This window comes from Corvus brachyrhynchos, unplaced genomic scaffold (assembly GCF_000691975.1).
Source record: "Corvus brachyrhynchos isolate BGI_N302 unplaced genomic scaffold, ASM69197v1 scaffold48, whole genome shotgun sequence".
Lineage (NCBI taxonomy): Eukaryota > Metazoa > Chordata > Aves > Passeriformes > Corvidae > Corvus > Corvus brachyrhynchos.
The window spans coordinates 59511-83690 of NW_008240027.1; the positions used below are offsets into that span (position 1 = coordinate 59511).

The following is a 24180-nucleotide window of genomic DNA, read 5'->3' on the forward strand; positions in this document are numbered from 1 at the left end:
ATCCACTGGACACTACCTGGAGAGTTTCTTCCATTTACACACACGAGACACACACAGACCAGTGCCAGGTTTTAAGTAAGTAAAAATATGAGTTGCAGAAGTGATACTTGGACATCCTCAGTAATACAAGTTATGAGAATAACACAGCTATTCCAGCCCTCCCCCTTAAGATGTGGCCGTGCTACTTTGCACCCCTCCAGACCACGCTGGCACAATCACCACTGAGTATTGTCCATCACATGACCTTGGGTCCTCCAGCTTTAGATACAGTGACTGGCAGGTCTGTAAGCAAAAGGCTCCTTTTATACTCCAACTAACAAATAAGCTCAGGGGTTCCCTTGTTTCTCAAATTTGAGGGCCCCTTAGTGGATTTTTTTTTTCTGTACCCACACAGTGCTGCACAAAGTAAATTCTCAAGTTCCCTGTTAGAAAGTGACAGGTTTGGCAGGACAGGCAATCCATAGCAGGGTGGGGCTCATTCAAAACTTGCCACTGTCCTGCGAAGCCAACCTGTAATTTTACAGAGATAAACAAAGCTGACATGATCACCCAGATCAAACTCCAGAACTCTTAGAGTGGCTACAACTTCTCAGCTAAGCATACTTGATGAAAAGTAGCTACTGGTCAAACTACCATGAATAACAGAGCCACATCACATGTCAGCTGCCGAGAATCCCTGCTCCTGCCCATGTGCAAATGCATGTCTGTCAGCTGCGCTGTGACACTATTGCCTGCTCAGTGACTATGCTATGACAATGCACCAACTTGGGCGTCCTGCTAGTGAGTGCAAACCAGTGTATCCACTGGTGTTCATGAGAAAGATTTTCACTTATCTAAAATAGCTGCTGGCACTCGTTTGCTTTTGCAGTTCCCACCTACCCTCACTAATCGCCTCTTCTTCATTTATACTTCCTTTTCCCTTCCCATCTGTTCTTACCCAAATAGAGCTACAGGCCTGATAATAAAATTACTTGGTGAGGTTCTCAGTTCCAACAACATGACCATAATAATCCTTTTTACCCTTCAAGTGTATGACGTGTATGAATTGCCAAACTGCACTGAATTCTGCCCCCTTTTCTGTGTATTTTCTGTGTGCAAGAGGCTAGCCAAAGTGCAGCTGTACAATCCCGTAAGGATCTGAGACGTGTGGCACTGCCCACTGGAATGACAAAGCAATCAGACATTTCCTCTTGAGACTGGTGCCAAGTGCTGCAGCAGAAGGGGATGACTACTTATTTTTTCCGTTTCAGGAGATGGAGCTTCAAGGCTCACACGCCTGGGATGCCTTAATAAGAATTTTTCAGCCAACAGAAACATGGAAAAAATCCTTAGAGTGGAATCTGCAACTCAGCTGTTCAGCCCTTTCCTTCCATAAGCCACAGCATTATAAATTACTCCTTCTGACACAAGCAGCTTGCACAGTGCAAGCTCCAAGAGGCTGCCACTACTTTAAGAGGACAAATTATTGGGATTAGGTAGTTGTGCTGGAATTCGTTATTTATAACAGTGTAAGAGCCTGGATGTGGACAGCATGGGAAGAAGCAAGTGTTTTCCTACACACTTCTTTAGTGCCCTTTTCAGTCAGCACAACCAAGTCAAAAAGCCTCTTTGGGCTTGTCCCACAAACATTTCTGCACTGAGCAGGGGTTGTCAGCCTTTCCTGCCCTGTCTCTGAAGGTGGTCCCAAGCCAAGGCCCCACTGAGAAGTTGCTATTACCAGCCTGACATCGTCAAACCCAACCCACTGCACCATTACACATTTTAAGCACAGAACTGTTTCAGAGGCTTGTAGAGAAAGTGTAGGCGTCAGAAAAACCTTCAAAAATAACTATCCTTTGCAAAAGCATGTAATTTAATTTAAAACATACCACAGCTTCCTTTCTAATGAGGCAATCTCAGAGTGAACAGAAAGGTGCCTTTCCATGTATTAAGTTCCAGCACCTGACATCACACAATTGACATTATTTAGGAAGTGCTTTAAGTGTGCATGATGCATCTAAAGCAGTTCTGCAGGAGGTCAGTACTTATTCTCTTCTCAGTTATACTGGGTTATCCTTGACTTTAAATCTTAAGCATCTCTACAAAGCTCTCTAGACAAAAAAGATGCTTTTATCCATTGATGTCGTGATCCATGGTGTTTTGAATTCTTCACTTGTATCAGATATCTTTCTGCAGTGAACAATGTGCTTTGTATAGCAGTTTGGCAATCCCTTCTGGACTCAAAACAGTCTATACCAGGAAAGGTAAAGGGGAAAAAAAAAAGATTCCTGCATTTGTTTATTGCTCTCAATATGTGGTGAAGCCATATGAAGGTACTTTTACCAAAAAGCAGTGAGGTTAAATTCTTAATGTATATATTTCCTATCTTTTGCTTAAAGCCAGGTCAAAAAAAAGGTATTGGCTCAGGGAAAGCATTTTTATGTGGCTTGGGGAAGTCAGCTGCATCCATCCACCCTCATTCCTCTGCTGTCCATAACAGCCAAGAACTGCCATGTACCAAACACTGCTGGCATCCCGAAAACCCCAGCACCCCAGTCCTGCAGCAAGAGATGCAAAGCAATATTTACCTGTGAAAAATCCTGCCAGATGGATTTTCTTCAAGAGCAAATGAGCACATTTTCTTTGGAAAAGGAACACAAACCCAGTCACTCCAAGAGTCACAAAGAGCCACAGAAGAGTCAAGACCATGAATGTACCTTGCTGGCACAACACATCTGTAGCAGATGCCAACACTGAGAAAAACCATATGAACTCCACATTCAAAGTTCTGGCCATGGTCACCATCTCTTTATTGAAAGACATCAGAGAGTAATTTGGAAAGAACTTATTCCTATTGCCAAGGGCCATAATGCTTTGCTTATTATCAGCGAGAGCAGCAGCTGCCAGCATCCAAAACTTTCTCAGGCTACTCTGTGGCAGTCTACCAAACATCACTCACACACCTCATATGAAGTTTGATTTTGTCTCCACCTTTCCACAGACCAGTTGTAGGGGTGTATTACTCAGTGAAGCTGTTCTCTGTTCAGAACATCTACATAGGCTTCTTTACAGATCTACTGTTAACTACTACCTTTTTTAATTAAAACCAGGCTGGGTAAAAAATACACCAACTGTGTCTGGGATAGATCCACCCTCACAAGGAATATCTCCAAAAAACTGGGTGTCCACAAAGCCATTTCAGGCAGTTGCCAGATTTACATTTCCACTACAAAAGTAACAGTAGCATTTATTGTCTTCCACCACAGAGCTGATGCACATGGGCATCTCTGGCAGCACTACATTAACACATCCAACTGCCTCAAAGTACCCATTCACACAGACAGAAGTTCTCATTTTCCCATTCACTGCCAGGCTTATAGCCAACAGACAGGGATAATCATGGGATTACTACTACAGCAGTACAACTACTACAACCACAACAGAAATCATTAGCTTCCAATTTCAAAACAAGAAAAGCAACACAGCAGGGAGCTTGATGACAGAGGGACCAGAGGAAAAATAAAGGGACAAAAAGTGAGCAGCAACGAATACTTGCCTTAACTGACAACTTTATTTTTTTATAACTCGCATGCATACAGCCTAGAGTGAAAAATGACATTTTTCCTTCAAAATCTCTCTGGCAGCCACCCTGACAGAGCCACCCTGTAAATGACACCCAGCACAGAGGGCAGGACTCAGCCTCCAGAACAAGTTATCCCTTCAGGAAAGTAGAAACATCTGGGAAGAGGCATAAGCACATTAAAGTTTGTGCTTCTAGGCTTGAGCACAGAATTCAGACTCCTAAATTCATGTGACTCATGAAGAAATAACTTGCTATAGATTGGGCTTTAATCAAACAAACAAAAGGGGATGCTGTGTTTTTCAGATGAAAACAAATCCAAGAAACCTAAAATCACTTCAAAGCAAAATCAACATCGCTAAAAGTAATTCTTGTTTCCATTCCAATAAAAAGTACCGTATGTGCCTTTTTATTTTATCACTGTTTTGATGAAAACGTATACTAAAGGAAATAAATAAAAAACATCCTCAGAATTTATTTCAGTTCCTGATAAAGAATAAATTTAAGACAGTGTATTATATAATGAGAAATGAAATGGTGAGACAGGCTTTTAAATAGTCTCTAAATTCTGCTGGGAATTCTTGTTTGCTCTAAATGTCCATCATCTCATTGCCAGGAGAGGTGCAGTACCTCTGAAATGAACAGCTTGGAAAGCACAGCTCCACCTACAAGAGCAGGAAAACTGCTCACCACTTCCAAGGGATTACAGACACCAAACTGAAACCCCTACAGCATCACCTCCTCTCTGCCTAAAGAACGTTTAAAGCAGCCAGAGGTACAAATATGCTAACAGATCCTTCTGCCTCTCAAACAACGTGTGCCTTGGAAAGGAAAAAAGGATGGATATGGAGAGAGCATTCCATAGTGCTTTGGGAGTTTATCAAGGTGCTCTGTCTACAAAACCTGCAGGCATTATCCAGTAACTGAAGGTGTCTGTCTACTCATCCTTCATGTCTGAAACACAACACACAGCAGATCCTAACAAAAGAAAACACACAGTGGAGTTCTTTAACAGTGACATTTGGTTTCTGATTAAGAATTGTACAATAGTAAGCAGCTCTTTGCACCAGTGGAATTGTAGGATATCAAATTACTACCACTACAGTACTAAAAAAAGAATTCCAAATACATTATGTAGGAGTTATAAATTATGTATTTCTGTAGTGTAATTATATAGAACTTCATAGCAATATACACACCAAGCTGGATTTATATCTGCAATATACATATATACACATTTATATACACATGCTTACCATTTTTCATATCTATCTCCCCCTGAATAACATCATTATAAGACAAAGAATTGCAAATGAATTGAGGTTTAGAAAGGCAGTTGTTTGCCATGCACATAAGATCCATTATGACACGTGATAATAATACATTCTGAACCTAGCAACCTCTCTGGACAAGCTGACCTTTGTTTTATAAAGATATTTTAGGAAACAAATATCTTTCATTATGTTGTTAGAGTACTGGATTCAGTCACTCCAAAGGCATTACGAATGATAAGCAGAACCTCTTGTAAATGTACTTTCAGCATATAACCTTAACGTGATCCAATTTCACCTCTGGAAAACACGCTTTATTTTCTGATCAATGGAACCAAATACTTGCATTCTAAGGTCCAACAATAATACTAGAAGTGGAAGCCTATTTACTTAGCATATGTAAAATGTGCAATGGTTTATATAAAAATCTTGCAATCGAGATACAAAAATTCAAATTTCAGGGATAATTTCTGAAATGCTCTACAGTTCATTCTGGGCACACGTACACCTATATTATTTTAAAATATAAATAGGATCTCCATAATGTGGGAATAGACACAGGTACTATGAGAATCAAACTTCTGAACTACCTGATCTAGAGATATTGAACATACTATCCTCAAGAATTCTCAAAATTTTCTTTCTAGCTGGAAGATCTTTGGAGCAGCTCCCCAGGTTACCAGCATTTTATTTGGTGAGGTGACTAGAACACTGGATACTAACAATCAACAACTCATCCCCCTATCAGCTTTGATCCTCATTCACTTCTTATATTCTTTTATAAAAAAGAGCCATTTGCTGTGACAAAAATGTATCTGACCCCATATGGTCATCTACTCAGAGCATTTTTAACAGAGAGCATTCTTACCTGCTAAGGCATCCCGGTAAAGTTGCACAAAATGGTTAAAGATATCCTTAGGCAAACATTTCTCATCAGGCAAACACTGCAGGAGAATGACAATCTCCGACTGCCCCACCGCGTGCATGCCTTTCGTGGTGAAACACCAGCACTTCCTGTTCACATCTGCACGGATGGAAACATGCATCAGCAGAGCAGAATTGCAAAAAGGATGCCTAAATTTCACTGCAGGAAGACAGCTCTTGCAAGAATCAGTTTTACAGCATGTATTGTTGTGTTATCTGTCACACAGACAAATTACGTCCTACATCTGTTACCGTGAGAGCAAGCACATCCAAAACAAGAGCAGCTCAATAACTCCCAGTTTACAGCTAAGGAAGAGCCAGAGCATTACAGTTCCCAGTCAGATCTTGGGATTAACACCACAGAGCAGACTTTTAGCAGTTTCTCTATTCAAATGAAAGGACAGGATTTAAATGTGAATGAAGGAGCCTGGGAACAGGCCAGGCTGTTGCCTGTGCGTACCATGATCCTGACAGCTAAAACAGTTTCCAACAGTGGTATCTCTCTTTAACATGGAGAGCTGGATGTCAGGTGTCTCCATGAGACCTCACTCTGTTGTTCTGCTTCACAGGAATGTTAGTAATGACACATACTCTGAGCTTCATTTCTTGAGAATACTAAGTTATTGAAATAAAACCTGTGTCTCAATATGTTACCTTTTTATACATATGTAAAACATTGTACTGCAATCTAAGAGATGCTGAAAGGTTAATAAACAATTTATTAATACAAAACTGTCCTTCCCAATTTCTCCACCATGTTTCTACCCAGCAGAGATCAGCTGAGGAACTGGCATGAGAAGCCATCTGTCTGCCTCCCCACTCCTCCCTCAGCACAGGTGCACACAGGCACAAGACAGAAAGGGACAGAAGAGGTGCACGGTGGAATGGAACCTCTGCATTATTATGGGATCCCATCTGCTTTTTCCAGAATGGGATGACAGGCGAATAAGTGAAGCAACCAAAGGAAAATGGGTGATAAAATACCCTGCCCTATCAAGCTCTACAGAAGACACTAATCTCCAAACCTGAGACTGGAGGCTCTATCAGTCCAGTTTATATTTTCCACACAAAATTATCTGTACTGATACCTAAATGACCAGAACAGGGCCTTTTGCCATTTAACTTAATATGGCTCAGTACAAAGTTTTCAACCTGTACATATTTTCAGATACTATCCTACCAAAGGATAATGCTGCTGTTCCTACTAATAATCTAGATAACATTTCCCCTCTCATAGACCAAGACTTATTTAACAATAAACACTTACAATTTACTATTTTTACCATGGACAGCAAATTAGCATTTAAAACAAATACTAGAGGGTCAGGGCCACCATCCTCCAGCTGCTGCATGACAGAGATCTGAGAAGGTCTCTCTTCCACAGCATAGTCTACAAAAGAAACAAACACAGTGAAACCCATTAATTACTGGTACAGACTCTACTTTAGAATCAGATAACCCAGTTCTAATTCTTTTTACTGTTTTGACCTTTTAGACAAACACTTCTTTAACTATTGCTGGTTTGATGGATCATTTCCTAGGCTGGTATTTTCAAACTTCAATGGAATTTATAAGATAGCCTCTGTACATCCTTTAAAAAGGTGCGGCTCATTTCACAAATCAACTATTTTTCAGTATCAAGTAGAGGAGAAAATTGAAATCAAATTGAGAAATGTGTCACAATGTCAACAATGTCACAATGTCATCCCAAATGACAAAGTTAAGAATTGTTACTTAAATCACAGTAAGGCAGAAGGGCATCGGTCCTGGACTACCATGAACAGCTAACACTGGATGGAACAGATCTGTTTTAAAATTAAATGCTGCTCACATATTGGTTTCGACACTATCCAGAAATAAAAGGTTACTTCCAGCTTAACATGAGAAATGCACTGTGTCGGCAAAATATCTAATAGGAATAAAACAACAAAAGAAGAGAAAATAAGTTCATTCCAGGAATGTATTAAAGGATGTCATGAATCAGACTGTGGAAAATAATATCCCATAATCAAATACACATTTTCTAATCTTTTAAAAATTAGTTTTTAATTTTCTGGAGCCTCTTCCATTTGAATCCTCTACAGGAGGACATCACAATGACTAAAAGCTGCACTGTGGGCCAAAATGTGCAATAGTGTTGTTGAATACAGTGCTTGGGGATGCCTCAGACAGAGCCTATGTTCCAACAGAATTTCAGAGAAGGGAAGCATGAATATTCATAAGGCTAATTAAAACCTATCTCTGTGTGAAACACTCCCCACAGTCCGATTAGTGAAGAAATTAGCACATGTTTCTGGACTGCAGTTAATTTTTTGCTTCATGTTTTACTTGTTACAGGAATTTCATGGCAAGGTGGGGCCCTTCCTGGATGCAAATAGGAACCAATTGTGCAAAGGAGTGGCCCAATATTTACCCACAAGTACTTACTGAGAATTCCTTCAAATACTCAGCATGCTGCCAGCATCTTATTTTTAAAATAAACACAGTAGCCATTAGGTTATTGCATCTGGTAAGCATAAAAGCTGGCTGCCAAGTTATACCCTCACCTCCTTTTACTCCAGTGGAGATCAGAATTGGAGGAAGCCCATCTTCAGGAATCAGATTCATTGCACTGCCAACAGGACTGCCGACCTGAGTTATATTTCCCGAGAATACAGAGGCATTATCAGTCTACAAGAAGCAAACAACAAGGAAGGACAACATTAAAACAGTAATAATGATAAAAATGTAGGAGCTGGCTGGCTAAATTATTATAGATGTAGCTGAAGGAGTCTGTGTCTGCTGGAGAAACAGAAGCACCAAGTAATTTGGCTCTGTAACAATAGATGATCATGTGATGACTCCTATATGTGAACTATTGCTAGAAAGTCTGCTTAAAGCCTGCACCTCCCTTCTCTAACACCACAGATACCCATTTCTTCACAAAATCCTAATGCGCCTATGCCCATTCGAACTTTTTGCAGAGTCTCAATTCCACTTACATGGGGTATGGTGGACTTCACTGTTAGATTTTGTCTGCACTTTCCTGCATACAGAATTTTGTGACAGACAGAGTATTCTTCTGATCCACACTATGGCAATCTTATTGTTTCAAACTCCTTACTGACCATGACTCACCTTTTGTAAAGCATGTGTTACACAAATATCCTTCACACACCAGCTGTACAGCCAAACAGTTGGAAGCCACGCAGACAACAAACATTCTTAGTGATCTGCTCCAAAAATCCTCATTTCATTTTAAAAAATACGGTTGTTTCAGCACTCTGCAAACATTCAAATAAGGACAACACTTGCTATGCAACATACTAAGACAAGCCTGAGCAGATTTCCTACATCAGTCTTACTGCAGTCACCACAGCAACTCACACACCACTCAACTGAGGCAAACACGGGATTTTGAGCACCAAACACTCCCTTACTTCTGCTGATAAAGTGTTGTTGGCCATGGGCTTTGATGGATCATGAGACACTGTTAAGGTTCCTGTGGAAGTTGTCCCAGCCACTGTCAGCTTTGCTGCATCAGCAACTTCTCCATTGGGTAGTATCCCATCAGCAAACCAAACACGCCTTTGTTCTCTAGGCTGAGCCACTGGAGAGAACATAAAAAACCAGCATTTGAGATCTCACAGCAACACTGGCTAGAAAATTGGAAAATCTGAGTATAAAACAGCAAAATGGAAAAAATAAAAATGCGCATTGGAAGGAACCTAAGACATCATCACCTACTGCATTCCCTATGGCAACATCCTGTACAGACACAACCACTGAGAACAGTTTACATGTCCTGAAAAACCTGATATCCCTGCTGAGGGCAGGAATAGCACAACTGGCATTAGCCATTATTTGAAATGGATGAAGTGCAGATATCCTTTCCAAATTCTTACTACAGGTAAACTGAAAGAAAAAGGAAATGCTCTTACCTTCTGCTCCAGGATGCTTTAGAACTCCCACAGGTACCATGACAGTGGGAGGCGGAGAGCTCAGGGCACCCGAGGCCTGAGCCTGCTGCAAAGGAGGGATAGTAGAACAGTATTCAGCGGGATTGTTAGGGTTAGGGCTCTGGCTTGAGGCACTCATCATGTTCTCCCAGGCTTGAGCTAAAGCAAACAAAGAACAAGAGCCATGAGCACAGAGGAAGGTATCTAACAGCACAAAACAGTGTGTTACGTTCTCGGCTGTGGTCAGCTGTGGACCCTGCCACCTCCCAGACCATTCCCTTCATGGAACAGCGCAGGAGACTGCAGTTAAGTAAGAAAATCCATAGCACAAGGAGAAACTGCACTGGCCCTGTGCAATAAAAATATCAGTCCACAGAAAAGTATTTTCTGAAAATTTTAACAATACACTTTGACTTGAGTGATGCTTAGTTCCTCATGCTTCATTTTGTTTCTTCTTCAAAGATTTAATTGAAAAACAGTCAATACATAAATGTGTGTATATAAATGCATCACACTGCATGGACAGATAGACATTCCTACTACAAATGTTTCATAACCCACAGAACACTTGAACAGACTTATCTTTCATTTATGATAAAAAGCACCTTGCATTTCTTTGTATCCAGGGCAGTTGAGTACAGATCAACAACTTTTATTCTTATCTGTAAAAAACCCCTTATGCTATTAATTTGGAAGGCATGACTTGAGCCTTAATTCAATTGGCCAAGCAATAACACATAAATCCTCTTTGTCAACAAAACTATTATGCAAAAATCTCCTCCAGTGAGTAAACTAGACTATCTCCACAGTACTGCTTCTTTTTCACCTCTCAGGAAGGCTTGGAGCAAGATACCAGAAAATTCATATGTGTGTGCTTGCACTCACAACCATATTAGTATGCTACAAATAAATGCATTCTTTGAGTCAGGCATAAATATCATGGCACCTAAGCTCTCAGAGCATGTACATCCTTGGGTTCCTTCAGCTGCAAATTTTAGAAAACCAAGGTGGAAATAACAAGACCAAAAAAAAAACCCAAACAGAACTCAATAGAACATAAATCCTCCTGCTTCCCTTCATCAACCTGCAAAACCAAGAGTGAAATGCCTGCCAATGAAAAAGGTATTGACATTCCAGTTGAGAAAATTACTTGAACTGAAGCACTTTTTAAACAGCAATTCTGTATCAGTTATAGGAAAAGTCCTGAGAGAAGAAAGTATTAAAAATGCACAAAGTTACACGTCCAAGACTCCTTTATTAGAAAAGTCATAGCACAGTACAAGAGCATTCTTAAAGCCTTCTTTAAATGGAGCAAAGTGCCAAGTCAGCATATCTACCAAATGCAAATACACTAAAAATAGCATTGGAAACCAATGGAACACATAGCCTGGCCATGGAAACATGCCAGCAAACACCCAACCCTCCCCCACACCCCAGTCAAACACAAACCAGGTACCAAGCAATCAAATAAAATAGCTGCTTTTACAGTTCCTACTCCCAGTTCCAAGGCTGTGCAAAGATTAATGCTTCACCTGCTGCACTGAGAGGAACTAAAGCCCCAAACCCTGCACTGACAAAAACTGGAAGGACCAGGAGGGGTGGGATACAATCAGGCTGCAGGTGAACTAACCAGTAACCCAAAGCATCACCATGAAGCACTGCAGCAGGAACAGGAACAGAGGGAGCCGGGACAAGCACAGGACTGGCCCTGGAATGAACCAGGCACTGATGTCACTGTTTGCTGCCATTAATGTGCATCTGTCCTGGCAGCAGCACAGAGAGTCTTTCAAAAGGAAATCATTATAATATGATCAGTTTTATTATGTCTTTTTAAAACAACACTTTGGTTTCAACTGAAATATTTTCAGCTTCTTCCCTTCCCCCAGAGAATATTAATCCTACTCACCACCACAAGCCAGCTGTCTTTTGCTAAGTGTATTTGTAATTCCTTGTTCCTGTACACCTTGAAATGTGTTCATTTCTCCATCCCAAAATGTAACACTTTAGAATCCCTTCAGCATCATTCCTGGGACTCGTTTTAAATTTCTAGATACTACAACCTACAATTTCCTGTCACCTTATACATTTGGCCTAGAGTAAAGAATTATTAATAATTAAAACCTATCACTGCATGCCAATTAACATTTAATATTTTTGAAACATTTCATCTTTTTGAAATTTTTTTGAAAAAATTATTCCTGTTTAATAACAGATACTGTCTACTAATTTTTGATTCTCATCTTGAGACTAAGCACTCAGTTACTTTCAACCTAACCTGAACCATTACTCAACTTCTTTGGAGAAAAAATAAAGCTATGAGCTTAAGTTTAGTGTTTTAGTTTACATGTTCAGCAAAGTAAGGGATCTTGCTGAAAACAGCCCAAATATTCCACTATGCAGTAATATGTAAAGATACTGCCAAAATTACTTCGTGTGAGTGCTGACACAAACCACAATTTCCCTAATTAATTCTTGCTTAGAATCTTTGCTAAAAGTCTCCAAAGTTTAGCTAAACAATTGCAGCAATGGAGATACCATGATAAACTATCCTGATAATTACTGAACAGTTATCCTAACAATTAAAAGTTTGCATTTAGAGGCTGAATTTGTCTGACTTCTCATTCTACCTTTTACATGTTAGAATGCACCTGTCAGACCTTTCTCTACCACTGCATTAACTTCTGGCATCGAGTTTCAGTGATCCAGATATATATTTATACCCCGGGAGCAAGCCACCCATTCACCTTCCCACTAATAAACCAAAATGCCTGGAATTTCTCATGATGAGACAAGTCATCTCATGATTTAAGCACTCACATGGGTCCCCTCTCAACCTAATCCAATTTCTCTGTCTTCTCAATTCAAGTCATAAAAACTGAACGTTGTGGCTTCCAGCAACAGCTGTCTCAGTGTCATGGGCTTAAGTCAGCTGGACAGATCATCACCCAGAGGGAACTGCCAGTGTGGGAAGTTCTGGAAATTTTCAGAGGCCTCAAGACAGTGCTCCGTGTTTGCCCATATTTATACCACAGCTCTGTTAATACAATAGAGGACAACACACAAAATACACTCCACAGCTCACTGGTCAAAATCAAGCAGAGTCTTTCCTTACACCAAGCAGAGGTGATAGAACTTCCTGTCAGTTCTACATGGCAACTTCAGAACTACTTGTGACCTCTCTCCTGTATCCCATGTTCTCACCAGACTTTTAGCCACAGCACTGTCCCAGGTTTGACAGACCCCAGTAACGTGCTACAGTAACAATGCAAGTCCAGCTGCCCACATATATGGACCTGTATTTAGACAAGACCTCCTAATGCAGCACCAAGGAGTTAAGAAGAAAGAGAAGCTGGATAAATTTGTGGATAAATACTACTTTCCCAATCTCCTGTAGTGCAAAATCTAGAACAGGCACAATTGCATTACTCTTCCCTTTGGCATTCCATATAAATGTGTAGCAGGTTATCTACTCAGGCAACAAAGCATCCAGAGAACTCTTCTGAGTTAACATAGAAAAAAACCCCAAAAGTCACAGATTTTTCTATCCTGGTAGAGCACTCCCAAATGAAAGCTTTCAAACTCACTGCAACCTTACCAGTTTTTCTGCTCTTCACAGGGATTCCACATCAGCCTCTCAAGCACCTCTACTGTTTTAGAATACTTACCCACACAAATAAAGTATTTTGTTTTTCTTAAATACCCTCACTGCAGCTCCACACAAAGCCAGTGAAGTGCCATGTCTCAGATTCCCTTCCCACTCACCATTCATCAGCACTGAGTGGCAGATCACACACACTCTGGCTTCCTTTCGGTCCATGTACAGCAGCTTGCACTTCAGGCTACAGCACGCGGCACAAAACACCTGGAACACAGGGGAAACTACTCAGGGCTGTGCACAAATATGGGACAAACTGATGAATCTGGACAACTGAGTATCAGCTATGTTCTTGACATGCAAAATATAGAGGTAAAAAAATCAGTATTTTCCCATTAAAGCCACAGTGACCAATACCTGCCCAAGGTGCCTGTCCTACTAATTCTGATGATTATTTTGGGGAACACATAAATGCATTTTCCTGATACTGCACTGTGGTGTTTTTAAATTTGTTTGGCATAAATGACAATGGGGGTAATAAATACCTACCACATTACAATCCCTTACAGAATTAACAATTTGGGAGTTAATTTCAGTCCTAGAAAAAGCATGAGTATTACCTAGAATTAAATACGTTTCAATGCACAAGTATTCCCTATATATAACAGACTGCTATGGCACAGATTAATTCAAACTTAATTAATTAATTCTTTGCAGTGGTACAATTCACTATACGGAATTGGACATTAGGAGGAATTTTTGGACATCAGGAGGATTTTCTTCACAAAGGGGTGATTAAACATTGGAATGGGCTGCCCAGGGAGGTGGTGGAGTCACCGTCCCTGGAGGTGCTTAAGGAAAGACTGGACGTGGCACTTAGTGCCGTGGTCCAGTTCACATGGTGCTGTTCAGACTCGATAATCTCAGAGATCTTTTCCAACCTAAATGATTAAGAGTGGACGTGGCACTCGGTGCCATGCTCTGGTTGACAGGGTGGTGATGGGTCATAGGTTGGGCTTGATGATCGCAAGAGATTTTTTCCAATCTAAATAATTTGGTGATTCTATATTAGCAACTCCAGCTGTTTAATCTCTTCATATCTAGCAAGTTGTTCCTCGGTTGAGGAGGAATAGCAATTATCAAAATGTTTTAAGTGTTCAACATATAAACCAAGACATTTAAGAAAGCTGAATGACATTAGTACTGCAAGAAAATCTTGCTCCATTTCTATAAAAAAGCTCATATTGACACGAATACAAACACTACAGCATCACAACAGTAGGGAGAACTCAGGAACTGCATTCTGTGCACACTGGCTGCTAAAGGGGCCAGGGCAAAGCCCCAGGAGCACAAGGTGCTGTGGAGATCCAGCTGCAGTGCTGGTCCTTCTCACCTGAACCAGCTCTAAAAGCTCCCCAGTCCTGGGCAGGAAACAGTCCTGAGGCTTTCTCCAGACAAACAAAACCATAAAACAAGAGCATGGCTTGTGCACCAACACACACTTGCATGCAGATAGGATCCTACAACAGTAACTGCTTTCTCAAAATCCTGCAGAACACGTGCCCTAAAGACTTCTTATTTGTTTCAAATAATTATATTTTCTTTATTTTAAAAAAACCAGTAGTTCCTCAGGGTTATTTTTCAGGTGATGTGAAGATACTGATGAACATCCATTTCCTGCAGAAAGGTAATGTCACACTCAGGAGATCTAGAAACAGAGGCAGCTACCTAACAAATGAGTTCAGATAGCAAGAGAGAATTTCAAATTTTAATTATGGGTGGATATTATCTCTGCAATTCACTATGCATTATTATGATCTGTAACACTTTCTAAACAAAAAAAATATTCCATCACTTCAGCAGCATTATTTCTGTAATATAGACAAGAAGCTACACAAGATTCTTATATATAAATGTGTTTAAGCCCAATTAAATTTCAACCAAGTTAAAGATCACACCAAATTACAACTCCTTTGCAGCCTGTTACTTGCAGGGTTTTAGTGTCAAGTGTTTAAAATAAGTAAATACAGGTTATGAACTCAACATGAGTTGAGAATCAAATGTGCAGAAAGCTCAGCCTTGTCTCATTAGAACCAGTTTTAATGTTTTCTAATTATGACAACTCAAACATTTCAAAACCAAAACATAATTAAGTATACACTGGCATTTTAATGCAAAAATAAAATCCACCCTTTCACATATGTGAAAACCTTTAAAAAACCAAAGCAAATGTACTTTAAAAATCTGATTTCTGCACTTACACCTTAACCCAATTTACAAGTATTCTAGGGAATATTAATAACAACATCACAGCATATTTTACAGACATTTGACATCATTTCAGTTCTCTGGGCAAAACTTCCAGTCAAAAGTTCATTCAGTATTGAACACGGAAAAATCAATGTCATCAACCATAAATGAAGGCCCAACACAAATTAGTATCTAATTTAGGACCCTTTTTCAAACAACACATTGTGCATTCATGAAAGGTCCCAAATGCAATGATTTAAATATTAAAAGAGAAAATAGAAGCAATGACAGAACATCCCCACCTCCTCTCTCAGGCTGCACCAGCCTTGAGCAGCAGTAATGCAGAGAACGCAATCCAGCACAACTGACAAGTCAGACTTGTTATTAACAATCACCAAGTCATTATCTCAGTACATCATGCTATAAAAAAACAACAGAGCAGTGTCAAAGCAAGTTTTTATGTTACTAGGGTTTTCAGGTTCACTAGGAGTTGTTAAAGCATTAGTTGTTAGGGGAATTGCTGATTTTTTAAAAATATTTTAGTGGAAAAATACAGTTTTGGCTGTCAATAAAAAAGATTGCATACAAATTTTCTGGTTTTCCTATCAAGGATGATGATTTCATCTGACAATAGAAAGTACAAAAATACATAACATATAATTTATGAATGTGTTCACACACATTCATCAGGTTCTTAATTTTAACTCTAAATTTACTGTAAGTGTATTACTTTCTATCAATCCAAATGGTTCGTATCATCCATTAACTCTGCAATTATTACCCTGAAATTAAAAACCGAGACAGACTTTCCAGTTGCCACTCAACTATTTTTAAATGCAGTGTTTATTCCCAAATGAAACAGATACATTCACCCCTACTAAAATGATTTGTCATTATGCTAATAAAGCTTAAAAAGAAACTGTTGTGCTAAAGCTTGTGTTCAAAATATTGAATCCCATGACTTCCTTTAGAAACAAATAACTGCAAGAGCTAAAGACATTGTCTCCCCAGTTCTTTTAAGTGAGATTCAGACATTTAACAGTGGAAGCATCCCTGTGGTTCAGTAGTTACCTACACCACACATGGTCCACAGGACTTGCTCTGGGGCTGGGAATGGTGACCAGAAAGCAGGAGCAGACAGCTGAGAACTGGGATTTCTCAAGCCACTGCAACCACATTCATCAGAGCTTGTCTGTCAAAGCTTTGGTCTCTCTCTGCCCAGAATTGTTACAGGAATTAAGGGCTGTAAAGTAATTTGCAGTAAGTGCTAAGTATTATTTGACTTACACTGATCCTTAGCATTTATTAATGAGTCCTGTCTGCCACATCTTCTGGCTGCACTTGTGCAAATTTAGCCCAGTGTCTTGGGGTGACCTTATGAGACAAATATTAGCTAACAAAAGCTTCTAAAAACAATCCATTCTAAGTCTACTGAGTCAGTTTGTCTACTGAGCAGAGGGATTTTTTATTTTATCCATGTCCTACATATAATCAAAAAACCCACTGGCACTGGTTGTTCTTCTCAAGGTTTGTCAGAAGAATGTAAAAAAAAAAAAAAAAAAAAAAAAAAGAAAGGAAATTTTTGGCCTTGCTCCATCGTTGCATGTTTTGTGCATTTACAGATATTTTAATTTTCTGCAATCATTTGTGCAATTCAGGGCTTCAGTCGTTACAGAGAAGCAGTTACATCCAAGCAATAAACTTGTTTAAAATACAAAAATAAGCAGAAAATGTTACTGCACGTGAAAATTGTACTCATATTTGTTCAACTCCAAAAGAAAAAAAAATTACCTAAATAACAGCATAAGTTAACATATCAAAGCTAAAATCATGGACAATCCTTTAACTTCCATGCCTTACAGATTCTCCTTAGCTGCAATGAGAAGAATGAGGCCCCTGATGTTAACCAAAAGGTACACTAAGGTAGGCCTGTGCTTCATGTGATGCTTAGTGATCACCTGCGGTTACTGGCTCCACATCAGGACTTCCACTGCAACCAAGCTGCAAGAGGATGGGCAGAACCAACTGGAAGTCCTGGACCAGTGCACAGGGAATGTCTGCTTAGGTTTTAAAAGTGTCCTGGGAAAGACTGTTTAGCATGTGAGAGATGGAGTGCTATGCATTCTGGTCCTAAAGGGACAAAAGGGACACATACTTGTTCCATTTTGGAGGAGCAAGCCTGGGGCCTCTGCTGGGCTGCTTCCAGAAACAGCTGGCATGAGGGTTTGAGCTTTTCTGATACATTTGCTTCTCTTAGGTCCTTTATCCACATCATTCTGCTTTCCCTGCACTCTTCTGGTAGCAAAAATTATCACCCATAGCAGCCAGGAGGTCTTTCAATCAGCTTCAGAAAACTTTGAATGAGGCCTAAATGAACCAAAGTTATTTTTACTCTAGTTCTTAGTTGGGTTTAGTATTTCTTTCTACAATATTCATTAATACCTAATTGACAAGAGTGTTAGTTTACTGCTTTTGAATCATCATTATTTTTTCCCTGAGTTCCTACTTACACCACTGACATGTATTTCAGTAAAAGATATTTGGAAATAATTTACAAGTTAATAATTCACAATAAACTCATCACATAAGAATTTGTGTTCACTTAAATGGCACATACATAAAAAAAAAATCCTCAACAATAAAGTATTTCTTACACAACAAAAAGTGATACAGAAATTATGTTTTAGTTGTCTTCATTACAAAATTTCTCACCATGTGGACATACATATATCAGGTTACAGTTAATTTACTTTTTTTTTCCCCAGGAGCAAATGTATGTTTAGAAACATGTTAATACTATTAAAAATAATGTAAGCAATATGAGAAAAGTTAGTGAAGAAGACTGAGAAGAATCAAGTTGATCAGCCATGTAAACCAGCAGGATGCCAGCAATCCAACAGCCCACTCCCAATGCACAAGTTTGTTTCAGTAACTTTAATGGGATTATTGATGCAGTAATTTCTATAAAGCAGCTTCCTGCACTGAGACAGTTTATAAGAGTTTGACATAAACCCAAGGATGACGATCATTGTAATCAACAAATACAACTGCTTATTTAGACTAGTAACAATTAGTTATTCTTTGTTAGAACCCTAAATAGATCAGAGCTCACAAACTCCCATTTTTGCTTCATTCAGACACGGCTTTTTAGGAAGAGATGTCACAGGTAACTATATCCAGTAGTTTAGCAAGACCTCTGATGTAATGTTGTGCAGTATCAGGGAAAAAAAGATGCTTTGAGTTTATTCACAAAATACGAACTTACCTTCCCACAGGCTCTGCAATGGTGCCTTCTTTTGGTGAATGTAAATCTGGCCTCACATTTCATACAGTTTGGTGCTTGAGAATCTGGAACCCACACTGGAGCCACCTCACCCAAAGTTGTAAAAGGCTTTCTGGCTGGAGCTCCAAACTGACCAGCTCTGAGATCATTATCTGGACTATCTGGGGCTACTGCAAGGCACGAACTATTAGAGACTCCAGATTCATACTCATCCAAATGTTCCCCATTGGAACCAGTACCAGAGGCATTTGAAGATGTTTCACCAGGAAACGTGTCTGCTGTATCCCCTAATTGTGTCTTACCAAAGACATTTTTGTTTTTACTATTACCTCCACAATTTGGGGGAATAACGTCATTTTGTAAGTGGTCCGATAATGGCTTCGGAATCTGCAGTTTCAGATTTGTGGGTTGCTTAGGCCTTGCACCACCAAAAGGAACACTGATATATTGCAGATTAGTCACTGGTTTTGGTGAAGTTTGCCCTTGCATGGATGAAACCTGACTACAAAGATTATGCAAATAATTTTTCTTTATGTGGTCACCAGTGCTGTTTAAAATAAGACCGCTCCCTTCTGTGGTCTCATTTCCTCTCTGTTCATAAACATTAGGGTAACATTCTGACTTGCTCTCCTCAATCTCCTTTTCCTCTGTTACCGAGTCTTCCTTGGAGGGTAAAGTCTTTGGAACATGAGCAACAACTGGGTTCTGCATTCCATAGGAATCACAACCATTAGACAGAGAGCTTGCTGCTGATGTAGCCATCACATCAGAGAGACTGGACCCTTCAAGCTCATCTGTACCAGACCCTTTTAAGTCTATGCCCGCCTCCAACACCCCATCTTCATCTTCTTTGCTACTACCACATGCATCATCAAGCTGTTTGGTCTGCAAAAATTTTTCATTCTCTCCTAGAGTTTGCTTATTATTCATCTCATTCATCTTTGTCAGTTCCCAATTAGTCATCTCCTGAGATTCAGGGTAACATTCTGCCATGCTGTGCAATTCCGTTGTGCCGAGATTTTTATCACATTCAATGACTTTGCTTTCAGTGGCACTAACATCCTCTGCAACACATTCCTTGTAATTGCCACTTCCAGCCACGTTAGGTTGACAGGTTTCGGTGAGCCCAGATAGCCTAGACTGCAACTGCTGGGTTGTTTCCTGTTCTACGATTAAGCTTCCACTACTGGAACCAGAAGAGTTTTTAGCTTCTGTATCTGCTCTCTGAGGAATGGCTTTACTAGTGAAATTTTCAACTGACGCACAGTTTTCTTGCATTTTAGCAGTACCATCAACTGGTCTCTGTAAGAGAGTCACTGCATTGATCCCTGCAGTTGTAGCTTCTGAAAACAGCGAATCTTTACTCATATTAAAATCCTCCTTCAATCGAGAGGAGGGGCATGCAGCAGTCAGGCTTTCAGAAGAAGCATTAATCAAATGACTTACAGAGTCATCTTCAGTGCACAGCCTGTTTACTTGCTTTTCTGTATCTATATCCTTTTCTGTGGATCCATTTACAGTAACACTAAACTGGTCACTCTGTCGATTTTCATTATCCAGTGTAAAGCTAATGGAGTCCATTAGGGACTGACTGTTGTAATTTGTACAATCCACCACATCATCACTTTGTAGTGTTCTCCTGTCACAGTTGTGCATGACTGCCACCACTAGCACATTTTTCTCCTCTGGCAAGCAAGCTGTATTTCCACATTTCTTTTCTCCTGCTTCCACAGAGTTACACTGATCATCCCGATTACTATTTCTTTTAACCAATTGATCATCTGCTGCCTGATCATCAATCCACATGACTGGGGTCTCTGGGCTTATGCTAAAATCCTTTCCATTAGCACAGCGATCCCCTCCTCCTGTTGGTGTAGTCACTGAATGGGACAAGGAGAAAGACTTTAATCTCTGCTGACATTCATTAGGAGTTGTAGCTTCATTCACATTGGCCACAGTCGAGTTGAATGACAGGCGACAAGAAGGCTGATCTAGAATCTGATTCCACTTCGCACCCAGCAGTGTAGGTGAAACAGCGGCATCTGAAAAAGAAAACTTCCTGTCATATTAAAGCTACAGGTTCTGTTAGGTTCTATTAATCCTGCTGCATTAGAATGCCCCAAATAGAAATGCAGAGGTGCTCAAATACGGGCACTAAAATGAAGCTCACCTGCCATAACCAACATCCTTGATCAACCTAAGTAGTGTAATTCCATAATGTTTCTGGAACTTGAGAAGTTTAGAGCTACCCCAATTACTATCAGGTTGAATTTGCAACTTTGAAGTATTGATTAATATATTTCGGACAGCTAGAAGTGCTTGGAAAGATTCTCACCCCCATAAAATGTTCAACTTCCTTGACAGTAAAGAATTACCAATTAGACTAAGCAAAAAATTTAGTGCTTTGAACATGATAACCTTCATTATATGATTTATGTGACCTAATAAAACATTTCTGCAAAAGAAGCTTAAAATAAGTTTTGCCTGATTTGTTTAAAATAAATTATTTAAATATTGCTACTGAGATTAAGCTTCACAAAACCTTTCTTTAAAAGTGTATGGCACATTTGCTATTAAAAGAGTGAGAAATTTTACAAAGGTAAACAAGATGAATGGAAGCAGAAGAGAATACTTCTAAGAAATGCTGAAGACATACTATGCAAAATTAACAGATTTTTTTTGTAAATTCTGGGATTAATTTGCAACTCAAACCCACAAAGGATATCACAGATCTCCCCCTCTTCAATACTGTTCTCTGTAGAAGACATCTGATGTGCATCTACAATCCTGTTTGAAATGACTCACCTTCGTTTTGCTCAAATTCATCTAAAACCTTATCGAGGTTATATGCCTCTGCTTGGAAATAGTTCTCCATTTGTCAGGGAACGACCACCAGATCCTTGTCTGAACCTGCCAGAGAACAAATTACAATCAGATGCTTAACCTTCAGTCAGCAGTGTTCCACTACATACTGTCCTGATTTAAGGAGAAAAGTCCTTTGTAAATCAGATTTTACATACATTACAGACATAACTCAAAAGTATATTCCAGGAATAAAAATTATTTGTGTGCTTCAACTTCCTTAATTCAGATTAACAACCCCCCCAAACTTGCTTTGGATTTTATTACCTCCAGTCTCTCACATTAATGTGTCTGGCTATCAGGATCACCATAATGGTAAGAGGAAAACTGCTGTGACACCAGTCCAGAGAACCAGAAAGGCCAACTAAAAAATCTGAAGATCTGACTTCCAGATCTGTGCTATCACCAATTAGTTCATGTGGCTCTGAACATGTAGTTTAAACTCCCTGTGCTTCTGATTTTTTAATGTACAGTAGGCTAGCAGTATTCTATGTCACTCCTCATTCCCCTTGAGATGCTTCAAAGATTCATACTTGTAAAAGTTGTTAAGGGACTTAATGGGTGCTACTTGAATTGTTCTACCTCTTAAAATGTCTCCTTTAATAATCCTTGTTTCTTTGAAAGGCAGACACTGGAAATCTAGCAAAATGCATAGAAGTAAATAGTCTCATCACAAGATAATGCTCTCAGGCTAGAAAAGAAGATGACATGGGAGAAATGAGGGGGGAAAAAAGCAAAACTAAAGCAAAAAACCCAACCCTGAATCATTACATAACTACCTTCACATAATAAGTAATATTTTGCCCTAACAGCAGTAACATGGACTCCTCACTACCAAAATCGTGTAGCAACAAGACACCCTTATTTGTTTTTTCCAAACATTCACTACCAGCAAAGACATTTTCAGTGGGAAATGTGTGCCATAACCTATAAACCACAGAGAGACCTTGATTTGATCTGTTCTCTGAACATCATCCAAAACAGTCTTATTCTCTTCAGAGTTGGCTTTCGCTGTTCTGAAATAAGGCAATGGAGGAGGAGAGGGTGAGAACCTTGTTTTGCAGCATGAAGCAGTGTTAGACCTGACAGCTCAATTAAAAACCTGCTTTTTTCCACCAGGGATACCACACATCAGAGGAAGTTTCCAATTGAATACAATATTTTACTATTATCCCCATAGTATCTGGATTTGAGGAAAGCATCAACCACTTTTATTTCCATTACTACAACATTTTGTATTTACCAAGTTACAAATTATAAATATTTACCGTACAGCAGTTTTGTATTTATTATGGGCAACAGCTGCAATTAGGTTATTGACAGGAAAAGACTGTGCCTTAAAATATCACAAAATGCAGAGTTCAAGCTTTCAAGGTCGACTTAAAACTTGAAACATGGTTGTTCTAAAAGGTGAACATGATACAACATAAATACATTGCTATTTAACATAATCAGACTAAGGCATGTGTTAAACATATATACAAAAGCTAGTTTTGAAGAAAATTAATCTAACAGTAACTTAGAATTGCAATAAGCATCAACAGAAAAAAGACCATTTGCAATATAATTCAGAGATAAACTTGACTTGTCATCTGACACACTCCCAGAATTGGCCTCTGTTCTGGGATTTTAGATTAACTCCTTCTGCAAGGAAAATAGATGATCTGCCATATCATTAACTGTGCACAGATGCACAGATCATAACACAAGCAATGCAAAAGCTGCCCACCTTGATCACAGGCTGCATTTCAGAAGTTTCAAAAAGTAAGACTGTTTTGTACAAAATACAATATAATTTCACATCCATTTAAAATGTATTTAATTTACATTATAATGATAACACTGCTCCTAGCAAACAATTGATGAAGGTCAATGATGCAAAGAGTATTTGTCAGTGAAGCACTCCAAGACTGAAAAGTGTCATAAAAAATTTTTGTGCTCATGAGTTCCAACTGAAGAGAATAAAGACCTTTTATATCACTATTGTTATTTTACTTACTGATGTACCAGGATATATGGAGAACCTTTTATTTTTAAACTCACAGTCACTAAGCTGACAGCCACTCTAAATGAGATCTCATTGTCTGTGCAGTAGGTATTTCTCAAAAAAGGTCAGCTGCAAATCTTCAGATCTAAGATCTAAAATTATTATTATTATTATATAAAAGAACACAGCAACCCCCCAAGCTTTTCTGCAAATTTCTGCCAAGGGCAAAACACACTGCCAAATCCACAGAAGTCCTTAATGCCCTCTCCTCTGTCTGGCAGTAAAGGAGGACAAGTACTCATGTTCCTAACAGATATCAGCAAGGCTTCCTGATTGTCAGCAACTCACATATCTGCCAGTTGAAGATCTAATGCTTCAACTCTCCATAGCCAGCAACTCAAGATCAAAACAGAAAATAAACTTGCTCTAACACAGCATGCTGTAATAATTGAGTAGCTGTTTTCCCTGTGGTTTAGAATTTAATTTTATTTTGAATATTTTTATTAAATAC

At 39.3% G+C, this 24180-nt stretch overlaps 1 protein-coding gene across 3 annotated transcripts in view; it reads right to left on the minus strand.

Moving 5' to 3' along the window:
- ZFYVE9 (zinc finger FYVE-type containing 9) overlaps window positions 1-24180 on the minus strand; it is a 58179-nt gene that overhangs the window by 15340 nt on the left and 18659 nt on the right. For all 3 annotated transcript variants that reach the window (XM_008640740.2, XM_017743515.1, XM_017743514.1), the window contains exons 3-10: window positions 21626-21730; window positions 18803-20862; window positions 13455-13554; window positions 9675-9851; window positions 9174-9343; window positions 8301-8424; window positions 7022-7144; window positions 5699-5854 (exon numbers count right to left, since the gene is read on the minus strand). In XM_008640740.2, coding sequence (XP_008638962.1) covers window positions 5699-5854; window positions 7022-7144; window positions 8301-8424; window positions 9174-9343; window positions 9675-9851; window positions 13455-13554; window positions 18803-20862; window positions 21626-21695 — 2980 coding nt within the window. In that variant the 5' untranslated portion in view covers window positions 21696-21730. The remainder of the gene's footprint in view (window positions 1-5698; window positions 5855-7021; window positions 7145-8300; window positions 8425-9173; window positions 9344-9674; window positions 9852-13454; window positions 13555-18802; window positions 20863-21625; window positions 21731-24180) is intronic.